This window comes from Hydra viridissima, unplaced genomic scaffold, assembly GCF_058129835.1.
Source record: "Hydra viridissima isolate aposymbiotic clone 2 unplaced genomic scaffold, HvirCarnegie_v1 scaffold_4, whole genome shotgun sequence".
In the NCBI taxonomy this organism is placed as follows: domain Eukaryota; kingdom Metazoa; phylum Cnidaria; class Hydrozoa; order Anthoathecata; family Hydridae; genus Hydra; species Hydra viridissima.
Window position 1 is genome coordinate 4,755,766 of NW_028324303.1, and position 13,530 is coordinate 4,769,295.

General features: G+C 30.9%; 2 protein-coding genes across 3 annotated transcripts; both read right to left on the reverse strand.

Annotated features, from left to right (window-relative positions):
- Positions 1-5,045: 5,045 nt before the first annotated feature.
- On the reverse strand, positions 5,046-7,458 carry LOC149889487 (uncharacterized). The gene is made up of 3 exons (XM_090085128.1): positions 7,446-7,458; positions 6,854-7,040; positions 5,046-6,630 (listed from the first exon to the last, which is right to left on the reverse strand). Exons 1-3 carry the CDS (start codon positions 7,456-7,458, stop codon positions 5,892-5,894), a joined length of 939 nt encoding a protein of 312 aa, XP_089941254.1. The 3' UTR covers positions 5,046-5,891.
- A 2,208-nt stretch (positions 7,459-9,666) lies between these two features.
- Positions 9,667-13,083, reverse strand: LOC149889488 (uncharacterized). 2 transcript variants are annotated; one of them, XR_016451375.1, is made up of 3 exons: positions 12,443-13,083; positions 10,987-12,046; positions 9,667-10,821 (listed from the first exon to the last, which is right to left on the reverse strand). XR_016451375.1 is itself a non-coding variant. In XM_090083651.1 (2 exons), the coding sequence occupies exon 2, from the start codon at positions 12,028-12,030 to the stop codon at positions 11,698-11,700; it is 333 nt and encodes a 110-aa protein (XP_089939777.1). In that variant the 5' UTR covers positions 12,031-12,046; positions 12,443-13,083; the 3' UTR covers positions 9,667-11,697. The 2 variants fall into 2 exon arrangements, 1 of the variants encoding a protein (XP_089939777.1); XM_090083651.1 differs by having other exon boundaries at positions 9,667-12,046.
- Between the last annotated feature and the right edge of the window lie 447 nt (positions 13,084-13,530).

The following is a 13,530-nucleotide window of genomic DNA, read 5'->3' on the forward strand; positions in this document are numbered from 1 at the left end:
TTTGGAAGACATGTCAAATTTTCAAAGGATTAACTAGATAATTATGATAGTTATGTAGATAGATTCTCTAGATATTACTAAAAACTATACTATTGTTACTTTTGATATTTCTATCTTACTTGGGCTACAAAAAAAAGTATTATTATATTTCAAGTGCAGCTTCATCCTAGGATTCCCAAACTTTTTTTATGAAATCACTAAAGCATTTAATGCTTTAAATTTTTCTTCTGGTTTTAGAGAAGCTAGAATTTACACAATTGTAATATTTTTAAGAGTCATGTGAGATGTCTTGAGTATCTTTCATTGTGTATCATTGACAGAGAAAAATGCAGCTTCGTTTTCCAGACTTTGTGAGCATCAGTTTCTCCAGGACAAAATAGTAATATAATTGTTGGCCTGAACAATAGGACCTTTTCTTAAAGCTGCCATCAAAAAACTATTTCAAAAAGGAAAAAAATAACCACTTGAATATAGACAGACACACCAGAGAGTGAAGCTTTAGTTAATTCACTAAAGTATCATATTATGGAAGAAAAATATGAATAGAATAATTAGTAATTAAAATTGATTTTTTTTTTTGCTTAAGTATGTATAAGTTTTATATCTCAGTTTAAAAGATTTTTGTGTAAATTTGACTGGCAACCCTTACATTTTTGACGAATTTCTAAAAGTGTTTCACTTGTACGATTATAATAGTAAAATGATAGACACAGGCACTTCTAGCATAGCCCCATAGATATTTAGAAGAATATAGCAAAATCAATCTAAAGTAACAAACCTGGCAAATAAACACAAAACCATCTCAAAAAGGCGTTTAAGATTAAAACGATCACCAAACATTAGCTAAAATATTTTAGATGAACCAAAACAATTTTAGCACGATTATTTGGTGGCTGTCCATGCTGAATCCAACCGTTCGCACTTCATAAAAGTGGCAGCACGGCCGCTGACGAATTCAACATATCAAGCCTGTTTCAGAAGAATCGAAAGTTAATCAACTTTGATCACATTCTTGATACGAAGTAAGCGGAGGTTTAAATATCGGAATCTGTGACAACGCCTCCTTCCAAGACATTTGAAGTATTGGAAGTTGATTTAACACGAGACGCTGGAGTATCTTTTGATAACTGACTAAATTAAGAATTGCTTTGCTTTTATATTAACATTGATTAATAGATTGCACCATAGTCTATGAATAAGTAAATAAACCCATATTATCACGTCATGTAGTAAATATTTCACTAGATAGTTACGTAATAAATGATTGTCAAACATGAAAAGAAAACGTGACTCGTTTAAGTAAATTAATCCCAAAAGTAAAGCCATTAAGTCTTGTGATCAGCTAGTAATTAATCGTCATATCCGTTATTTGATTGTTTTTTAACAAGTGATAAGCATTTTGCTTAATTCTGAATAGTGAATCCAAATCCGGATTTCGGAATTTCGGAATTCCGAAATTCCGTCATATTTTGAATTTTTAAAAATCCGGAATTCAAAAACGAAAATTCCGGATTTTTCGAATTTAGAAGTTCGATTATTTAATTCTTATTTTATTTTTGAAGTTATTTAGAACTGTTTTTATAAAAATTTCAAAAAAAACTTTTGTTTTGTTTTTATATTATGTATTTCTTCCGTTCTAAAAATTTTAATTTTTGTTACTAAAAACGTTTTTCAACAACAAAGTTGTCATCCTCAGTAGTATAATACAACAGTTTTTAGTAATAAAAATTAAAATTTTTAAAACGGAATAAATACATGATATAAAAACAAAACAAAAGTTTTTTTTTGAAATTTTTAGAATTTCGAATTTAGAAGAACTTTTACTATAGATGGCAGCATTGTGTACTTTCATTGTTATAAATTCAAAAAATTTAAATTTTAGTAGGCTTAGGCTACTGCAAATGCATTAAATTTTTTTTTTTAAATGAAATATTAACATTAAGAAATTAAATTGTATGCAGAGCAGACAAAGTAAGTCATTATATTAATTTTATGTTTCAAAAATTTTGTAGACTTAGATTGTTATTGTTTTAAATCCGAACCCAAGTATGGTAGATAAATCTGAAGAAACTTTTATGGACATTTCAAAAGAAAGCTCATCAAATTCTGTGTGGAAATATTTTCTACGAGGGAAAACAAATCAGGTGGCGAAATGCATGCAATGCAAGCAAGTTTTAAAGATATTGGGTGGATGTACAACTCCCATGCACACACATCTTCGTTCTAAACACAACACAGTTTTGAACAAGCGAAAGTTTGATGAAAATACAACAGCTTCTACATTTGACAGTAACGATAGTGTTGTGAGCACAACCAGAAAAACGAACACGATCATTGATTTTTTCAAGCCAAAAAAAGATGAAACTTTTCCTGCCGTAGTAGCTAGAATGATTGCTTCTGATGGTTTACCGTTTCGTGTTTTTTGTACGTCAAACGATTTAAGAAAATGTTTAACAATGCGTGGATTCGGTGATATTCCAAAATCACCCACCAGCATACAGAAAGTCGTGATGGATTATACTAAAAAAATTAAACAATTGCAAATTGCTGAAATTAATCAATTAAAAAAGAATTTATGCTTTAGTCTAACATTGGACGAGTGGACGTCCTCTCGAAATAGACGTTATATGAATGTTAACGTTCATGGGTCGAAAAATATCTGGAATTTGGGTCTTTCTCGAATTTATAGTCGATTTGCGGCTGAAAATTGTGTAAAATTGTTAGAGGACAAGTTAGAATCATTTCAGTTAAATATAAGGAACGATATTTCGTGTATTGTAACTGATGGTGCTTCTATGATGCAAAAAGTGGGTAGATTATTACCATGTGAACAAATTTTGTGTTTTGCTCATGCAATTCAGATTGTAATTGTAAATGTGATCTACAAACAAACAGAGAAAGAGGTAGATGAAGATGATTATGAGAGTGTTCTAGACCTGGACTCTGATGAAGAAGATTTAAGTGATGATGAAGGAATGCAAGTGGGGACGAGAAATGAATGTGATGTAGAAATTACTAAAAAGTTTACATTGCGAAATGTAATCATGAAAGTTCGGGTAATTGTTCGAATATTTCGACGTTCCCCTTTAAAAAATGAAGTGTTGCAAAAACATATGAAGGAAGATCATGGAAAGGAATTGCAGCTATTGCTTGATTCGAAGACTAGATGGAGTAGCCTGATGTCCATGTTAGAACGTTTTAATCTTTTGAAAAGTTCAATAAAAAAGGCAATAATTGATATCAAAGTGGATACATTTTTGAATGATTCAGAATGAAATATAATATCTACAGTTTCTAGAAATTTGAAGCCTATAAAATTAGCTGTAGACGCGTTATGCCGTGCTGATGCAAATTTACTTTCTGCGGATGCAACATTTACGTTTGTGTTAGAAAATTTTGATGAGAATGAAGAAATTGGCCGTGAAATGAAAAAAGAATTTGAAGTTCAAATTAATCGAAGAAGAACTGTGGTATCCGATGTTCTTCAATATTTGCATAATGGGGGTAAAACCAAAATTCACAAGAACATTTTGCGTCGCTCGAAAACTGAAATAACCAAAATTATCATATCCCTAATCCAAAGACTTAGTGGTGAAGTAGCATTAGAAATAGACCCGACAGTATCTGAGTCTACTAAAATGGATGACGATAAACCTATCGAATCATTGGAAACTCAGTTATCCTTGCAGGAAATTCTTCAGCAAAAGATAAAGGAATCACTCTCGGAATCACGGTCAAAAGTTCTACAAAAATCATCGATTCATTCCAAAATTCGCAGTGGAATGAAATTTTGGGATGAAGGGGGATCCCGCGGAATGCTTTTGGAAGATCTTTACAAAAGTTTATTAACAATTCCACCAACTAGTGTGGAGTCAGAGCGCGCTTTTTCCGCTGCAGGAGCATTTTCAAAAAAATTCGATCAAGGCTCAACGACAAAACATTGGATACTTTGTGTTTTTTAAGAAGCTTTTTCAAAAATCAAAATGAAAATTGAACTTTCATTTTGCAATTTTATTTATGTAGTTCAAAAAAATTTTAATATGAAATATTTCCTTATTTTGTAATTTGTTTTAATTTTGTTGTTTTGAACTAAATACATTTATGTTAAAAAATAATGTACTTTCTTTTCTTTATATTTTTTAAATTCTTCTATAATAATTCCGGAATTAAACCGAAATTCCGGATTTCATCTCCTGTAATTCCGAAAATCCGGAATTCAGTTTTTTACAAAAAAATGGATTCACTAATTCTGAACTTAACTAAGAAAAAATTTAAAATGTGTTAACAGTTTTTTGCGTCAGTAAAACTTTTGTCAGAATTTCCTAGGTTGAATTTCACGAGTAACAGATTTCGCTGTGTGTAATTTGTTAAAAACAAAATTTAAAGGCTTCATGAATAAATTTTTTGCCACTGATAAAAAAAAAAAGATCGCATAATTAAAAATACTTTTTCAAAGAAATCACAATTCCACTGATAAAAACTTAGGAGCTACTCGACTTTCGCACCCACCCCCCACCCCCACCCCCCTTTTTATGGTTGATTAAGAATCGTATAAAAACATGGGTCTCAAAATCAATGGAAAATGCTCTAAACTGAAGTAAAAAGTATAAAGTTATACGACAAATCCCTAATATTCACCATCTTGATGATTTATTTAATAACAACCTGGTTTTTATTTTGTCATAATAAATATTGCGAATAATAGAACATGATAAGGGGACGTCCATAAAGTACGTACGCAGTAAAACCAATGCTTTTGGACCCCCCTCCCCCCTTGTACGCATTGTACGCTTTTAACACCCCCTCCCCCTCTGCGTACGTACGCGTTATTTATTAAAAAGTATGACCTCCCCCCCCCCCAAAAAAAAGTTTTCAAATCATTAAATACAAAAAAGATCAATTTAGCTATTTATATTTCCATAAATGGTGACTTAAATAAATTGAAAATGTTATGGAAAACAGGCATGAACTCTGCTTCTAATCTTTCATTAGTAATCTCCTTACTGACTTCTTCACTTTCACTTAAATCACTCTCCATATCATTCTTTATTTTTTGTTTTTTATGTGCTTTCTTGTGCCGTTTCATTGCTGCCTCGCTCGGCCAGTATTTATTGCATTTGTCGCAAATTCCGTTTAAAAGCTTTTTTTCCAATGAAGGACAATACAGATCAAATGGTATAATTTCGTGCTTTAAGCCTTCTATAGGCATATCTTGTAGCAAAAGCTTATGCGTCAGAGGTGCAAAGTTTGAATGGTTTGATATGTTTTTAAAATATCGAGACGGTTCCATCGCTTTGTAACCATTCTCGCAGTACTCGTAGATGGCCGGAAATGGAATGAAACGTTGGGGGATGGTATTCAGCCAATTTGTTTCAAACGATGAACGACATAACTTGTCCTGGCATTTCACAGTTTGAAGACAGTATCGCGATTGCTGGCAATGTTTCTCTGCCCAAACAGGAACAGGATTCGGCGGTTTATATGCTTTTCCAACTGGTACTGCCCGGCAATTAACAAGGTAACCGTCGATGACGGTTTATTCCCAAACTTGAGATAAAACGTCAGCCGCTTTTTGGAAATTTTCTACCTCCAGTTCTTGGTTCATTGTCTTCCCAGAAGAATCAAGGTGATCGCCAAAATAATCATGGGGAAGAACTATTCCAGCCAAATCACGAGAAAGAGGTGCCATTCTTCTTTCAATGGGGTTGAAGGCTGAAAGCCCAGCTGCATTCACACCGTGAAGCAAGACATCTAAATCCAGCAAGCGGAAGAGATCAACAACAGCTGCTAACGTTTTAGGGAAGCGTGGTGCCTCATCTTGAGCTCCATCAGTCTCCATTAACATAATTGGTTTACGTCTAACCCTCTTGGTTTCAAAAAGCTCCCTAACATCAAAAGCATGTGTAAAAGCATTCGATGTATCGTGTTTCCCACTTCTTATGCGTATGAGTGTCTCCACTGTAGGATACATTTCCATTATTGTTAACTTCGCATATGCCATACACCGATGGGATTAACTTGTGCTGTGGGCCAACGACATGATCCATAAGTTTGACCTTGTATTCCATATGCATCAGCAACGGCACTTGAAGCCTTGCAAGACCCAACGGTACCCTGGCTTTATCATCATTGGACATGAAAAGCACTGCTTTTGGTCCAAACAATTTGCAAACTTCAAACATGTCATCAATAAAAGATTTGGCAAACATTCTACCATCATTTCTTTTTCGCAGTGAATTTTCTGGACGTAGTAGCTTCACAGGAACTGTTTTTACATGCTTTTTTCCTTTATGAGTTTTTTCACGTCGTGGTAAAAAACGAAGGTACAAACCACTTCTACTCAAGTTGAAGCCTATTTTCGTCAGCTCTTTCTGAAGATCATCCAAAGTGGAGACACTGCGAAGACATTCTGTTCTTCGACGCTCATCTGCTGCTGATAAATTTTGCACAATTTTTATGATTGTTGATAAAAGTTCTGGTTGATCAATTTCGAGCCGTGGTCGTCCTGGATGGTTTCGCATAAACTGTTTCAAAGCACTTGATACTTCAGGGTTGTTTTGACAAACTGTTTCGATGCCCTCTTTAAGTTTTTGCCTCCGTTTTCTTTGTCGTGCCGATTCACGAATCAATCTGAAAACAAAATATTACATAAATCTTTGACTCCGTTATAAAACCTTCTATACTTAAGGTTTCCTGGATTCTGCAAACTTTGTAAATCCTCAATTAGAAGTTCTTATTGACAATTTGAAAAACAAAATTTTGAAAGTTACTGCCTGCTTAAAAGTTTGGTTTTTATGGCCAAGACGTCTGTCTATACTTCTTAGCTCTATTCGATATATCTCTTAACATTTACCTGTCCAAGTTTGTTTTTTCTCTTCTTATGCTTTCTTTCACATTGTCTAATTGTTTCCTAGTTACGGTAGACAAACCAGAATTGCGTAAGACTATCAAGGATGAAAGCTGTGATTCGAGATCTGAGATTTTCTTCCGACTTTTAACTTGTGCCGGATTTGCTCTTTCCTTCTCGTTTGATGTTAAATCTAAATTAGGAAATACCCAAAAATAAACTAAAATAAATTCTTGACAGTTATAGAGATTGGATGTAGAGAAAATGGTCAAGTTGTCCAATTATGATGAATAAAACTATGCAATTCCAATATAGTCGTACAATGTAGTTTAATTACCAATTCGGTTGAATTCAATATATAGAAAATCACGAGAGAAAAAGTTTGTAAATTATTACAAAAAATGGCTTACTAAGTTCAATCCTTTCAGGTTCTGTCGTAGTTGCGTTCGGAAAACTTTGTATTTTATTTGACGAAGGCACTGGATGGATATCTTTTTTCTTTTTGCTAGGCGGTGATAAAGCATTTCATCAGAATGACATGATTGATCCTTTTGACTTTTTTGCTTTCACTTTTAATTCGTTTACTTTTTTTTCATACAAAGACTGATCATATTTTACTATTTTCCACAACTCCTATGCGTGCTGATACTGCTTTTGTTTTTCAAGTGTTGAATATGCTTTCTTATATAACTCAAGGAGTTGAAGATACTTTTTCTCGTTCCCAACAAATTCGTTCGACATCTTGGGAGTAAGCAGTTTTTTTTTGTTGCAACGTTTTCAATTATTCGAATAGAAAGATAAAAGTTTTTGTTTATTTGGAAATAAAAGATTTCATCATAAGATTCAGTGTCGTTAAAGCGAAGAACGTAAAGAAATAACCTGACTCAAACTAATTGCAGTTACATTTCGCAATAAAAGGTGTTGGTCTCTATTAGCATTAAAATTGTTGTTTTTAAAAATATTTGTTTTTTATAATCAGAAAAAATACATTTAAACTTTAATAATAATTTGAAGTAGTACATTGTTAATAAAAAGTTAATAATAAAATATTAATTTAAAATAATAAAAAATTAACTTGTTGTAACGTTTTAATTGAAAAGATAAAAACCAGGTTGCGTAATTTAAAAAAAAGATTTTTTACATTCGAAAAGTTTTAAAAATAATTCCTAAGAAAGATAGTCAACCGCGTACGTACTCGCTGTCTTGAACACTCCCCCTCCCCTTGTACGCATTTGTACGTTTTTTGGTAACCCTCCCTCTGAATATTTGCCAGTCCTTGCCACAATTACTTGTTAGAAGTCCCCATAATACAACATCGTTTTTTTGTTTTAAGATTTTGTTTAAGTTAAAGAAAAAGTTAAAGCATATAATTGAATAGTTATGATGTATTTTTAAACTAAATCATTAAGTAGTAGTTGTCGTATAGAAATATTTTTTTTATTTTTTTGATTAATAATATCATACATGTTTATTTTCTATTTTCAGACATCATTAACAGGTTTTAAACAAGTTTAAAAACAATTTTACATTTAATACAAGGTGGCTACTAAATTTAACCTTGCAATTATTATTAAAACTAGCAAAAAGCAACCCATAATACGAGTTATGGTCGGTCTGTTACTTAATTTATAGTGGCTGTTTTCCACTTTTTAAAGTTGCGAAACCTTAACTAATACGCAATTAGAAAAACGCCTTCAAATTGAAAAACATAAACCATCTGTAAAATTAAAAAAAAAAAGTATGCGGAGGTAAAATAATTTACCAATTACTTAACATTGAGTAATTTACAACTGACGTAGGTCATATCAGTGTACGGCAGAACCATTTTCCTCGACATTGCTAAGTTCAAAACAAAACGTTTATAGTTACTGACATCAAGTAATAACACTTCGTCATGCTTTAAATTGACGAAAAAGTAATGCTAAATTCTTGTAATATTTTTTATAACATGAACTTTAATAAGATTAATATAAAGCGAACGTAAATTATACATGAGTTATTAATTTTTTGGTATCCCCTTGATACATGTTTCTTTAAAAAAAGGAAATTGACTTTAAAACGTTAAATACACACAACTAAATAAATTTATTAAAAATAACTGACCATTTGACCATTACTATATATGGCACTAATATGACCATTTTTATATATGCCCTCTTTGTTTCAATAAAAAAAGGACCTCTCTTCCCCGTTTTTGCCTAAATGGTGGTCAGGAGAATAGAGTTATTTTTATTAAGAGTAATCAAGTTTTTAATGGAGACCTTTCACCAGAATAATAAAATGTAAAACAATGATTTACATGTGTAAGAATTTTTTCTTTTTAATATATATGAGAATTTAACATATATAAGAATTTTTTCTTTCCTCAAAAGTGTTGCAAATGCAAACTAAGCTAATTAATTAGTTAAACACCTTACAAAATTTAAGTAACTCGATATTTAACAAATGCGCAAAACTACAATATTCACTCCCCGTTTAAAAAGATCCCCTAAGTTACGTACAACAAATTATTTGTCATAAAATAGAGAAAATTAAAACAAAATTGAACTAATTGCATATATTTATATCATTTTAACTGACAAAAATTTACAATAAAAGGTAATTAGGTTTTATTTTATAAATCGTATAAATGCGTCTATCGTTAATCTTTAAGAAAAAAAAAACACCACATAAAAACTGAAAATCGATTTAACTATTTATAGTAAACTATTTTGACATGGCAGTTAATATAAACATTTATCGAAAATGTATCTATAAAATCTGTTTCGAAGTGCAAAAGGATTAACAATACTAAAATATTAAAAAAAAAAAAAAAAAAAAAAAAAAAAAAAAAAAAATCAAATTAAGATATAAACTGCATTTTTAGCATAATGTTGTCTTGGCTTTTTGTAAATAAATAAAAGCAGTAAGTTCCAATAATGAAACTACCTATTATTCATTTTTAACAATAGATACCAACATGAAGGTAAGCCAAGCAGTCTATCAACACAAAACATCACAACAATAACACATAACAATAGAATATTTACACTTGATCCTAAAATCCAGTGAAAATAACAAACCAAATTAAAATACTTAAGGTAAAATTAGAAAACCAATTTAAAGTTAACTATATATTTATCTTTTTACTAAACTTATAACAACATAAAAGTATATTTGTTTTTATGTTCAATATTAGTTATTCAATTACTTCAAATTTAGGACATTAAAACACCCTAGATTTAAAGATCAAGATTGCATACTCTCCCAGACACATTATGCTAAACATTAACAGACATTATTGTGTTTCCAAAATAATTAAAAAAGGCTAGACAACACAACCTAGCTCTAAAGCAGTAGCACTGCCTGACATTAAATGCTGCCAAGTCACACCTCTTCTATAAGTACACGGCTTGGCTGGCAAGGTTATCAATCTTGCTCAATATAATGCCAACTCACACCACTTTGAAAACATGGAAACAACATAATTTAAACATATATACAGCTATAAACAAATATGGTTTCATATAACACATATAAACATATTAAATGACAGGTATATTTATCAAAAACTATGAAAAAAAAAAATTAAAATAATAAAAAAAAAATAACATTATTTGTGTAACACTTTTCGCCTACCATACCTTGAATGAGATGTTTATCAATTTTGAATAACAAACTATTAAATGCTCTAGTTCTTGAACATGCAAAATATAGTTGACCATGAGAGAAACACGGTTTTTTGAGATATACCCCAACTCTATCAAATGTTTGACCTTGACTTTTGAAAATTGTCATTGAATAAGCCAATCTGACAGGAAACTGACAACATTTCAGAACAAAAGATAAATTAGAATCTGATAGAGCCAACTGAATTCGAGGAACAAAAACCTATTTACCACCAGAAACACCTGTCAAAACCTCTGCATCAATATAATTATTTTGAAGAGCACAAATTTTCACTCGAGTACCATAGCATAGCCCAGCTTTGAGATCTAAATTTTTAAGTAGCATAATTACACAACCAATTTTCAATTTTAAACAATGAGGTAGTATACCTGAAGGAGTTAAGCTGTTCAAAAACTTAACAGGAAAATTATTTCTTTCATTAAGGTCATCAGTATCAATTTGATCAGCACTTAAATAAATTTTGACCTCACCCAGCAGACATTCAAGCACTTCTTCATTGATAGTGAATCAACATTAGTGTTAAAATCACGCATTTAGAATAATCATTTTGATCAGCATCTCCAAAAATCTTTTCAACAATTGATTCATTTTCTCTAATAATGCACTGATTTGGTATTTCAATGCATCCTTTAAAAGGATCCTCTTCTTTGACAGGTATTGTTCCATTCCCAAGTTTTAGTAGCCATTGGGAAAATTCACCTTCCCCATCTTGTACTCTCATATTTTCAGTTAATGCAAATTTCTGCACCCACTGCCAATGCAAAGAACATTTTAAACACAATTCTACTATTTCAGCTGGTAGTGTTTATACACAATTCTACTATTTCAGCTGGTAGTGTTTATACACAATTCTACTATTTCAGTTGTTGAACATTTTCATCAAAATTTTCAAGATTTAAGCTTATAAACTCATCAATAACAGGCAGATTGTAATCAGCCAGCATTTTACCACTTTGATAAATAATCTTTTCAATTTGATGAAGAATAGCTCGCTCAGCTATTAGAAGTGGGATTGAGCGGTGAATGAAATCTTCCATCATAAAAGCTTTGCATGTATTCCAGAGATGTAAAGGATTGTCAGATTCACAAAAGGTGAAAATAATTGAAAACAACTGTCTTATTTGCCTTGGCATACATGTTAAAACCGCCTCAGAAAGAGTATTCTGCCATTCAGTGTTATCTTACAACAAATCTTTCAAAACACATGCTTCACGAAACGTTTCAAGGACAATACCATTAACAGTACGCACATCCTCCCAAGATGTTGCTCCTTTTGCTTGCAAAAATAACAGTTTAAGAAAAAACAATTCTCCAGTTGGATTAACTTTATCCATTCTTACGATCACCTTATTACCACCCCTTTGTCTAACCTTCCATTTACAATGTTTATCATCAAATATAAAGTGATAAGGAATGTCTACATAAGAATAGCAATGTGCTCTTTCATTTTCAGTATTTAACTTAAACCATGCCGTTAGGTGTGTATAACTTTGAGCTTCACGATCTAAAGCCATTTGTTCTGCTCCTTCTCTAAAATACAATAATTGATTTTCAGGTAGATGTTTACCAAGTCAATGCACTTTGAAAACACAGAAACAACATAATATAAACATATGTACCAACTGTAAATACAATAAATGTGTTTAAATATGTATATGTTAAATATATACCTTGTATACATATTTAAACATATTTTTAAAACAATTATATAACACATATTAACACATACACAAACAATAAAAAAACACTTTACATTATTATAAAAACACATTGATAAATCAACTATAAAGCACTTATTACCACATACACATACATATCAAAAAAGCATATATGCAAACAATAAACATGTGCAAACAAAATTTTTAAAAATGACGCGAGAAAATTTCAAAAGATACAAAATATATATTTACAAACAATACTCTTTACCTTCTTTTTTTTTTTCATAAGAACTGTAATCCTCATAACAAAATTTAACCTTTACATACAATAACATGTGAGATGCCATGTCAGTATTGGCACAAAAGTTTAAATTATTTTTCTAAATTTTCTAAAAAAGAACAAAAATAGTTAATAGCATCACAGAAATTTCAGTGTAGTAATAACTATTTTATGGAAATAGCATTAGTATAACTTTAAATAACATCCATACCCCTATTTTCCTTCTAAAAAATAAGATAATAAAAACAAAACTGCAAAAAGAAAAGCTAAAACAAACAAAATATAAACGATTTAAAAAATTAAAATTCTTTCTACTTTAAATCCTTTCTACTTTATCTAATAAAAAATTTAAACACTTTCTACTTTATCTAATTTAAATTTAAATCCTTTCTACTTTATCTAATAAAAATGTATATATAACTATTTTATATACTTACTTCAATTATAAGATAATCTTAACGATGATTATTTATCTTAATATGATTCTTTATGTAATATATCTAAACTAATAATTAAATTCCAAATTTAAACTAATAATTAAATTCCAAAAGGAAAAAAGTTTCAACTCGCTTAAGAGATCTTTCTCCAATGGCCGCGTGCAACGGAAAAACGTGCTCTTTCAAAGCCTAGTGACTTACGACGAAACGACGTTAAACATTACACATTAAACGTTTCTGTAGGAATTAAATATAGATTTCAAGTATTTTATTTATCTATTCAAATTAAAGATGAATAAAGTAAATTGTAGCACTTGTAGAATGGCTACTAGAGATGGGTATACTGAAGAACGTATAGCGAAGGTTGTTGCGGATGTAAAGAGGTAAGCTTAAACTATATTACCCGAGTAGCAAACATTTAAACCGCGTTAAAAACAAGATGTGCTATAAATAAGTTGTGGCACATCCAGAATGGCTACTAGAGATGGGTATACTGAAGAACTGATAGCGAAGGTTGTTGCGGATGTAAAGTGGTAAACTTAAACTAAATTAGACTTTACGGAATGTCCCTATCTGTTAACCTTTCACTATCTAATAACCTTTGCTATAAGTTCTTACTGCCTAAGAAGCTACATACTT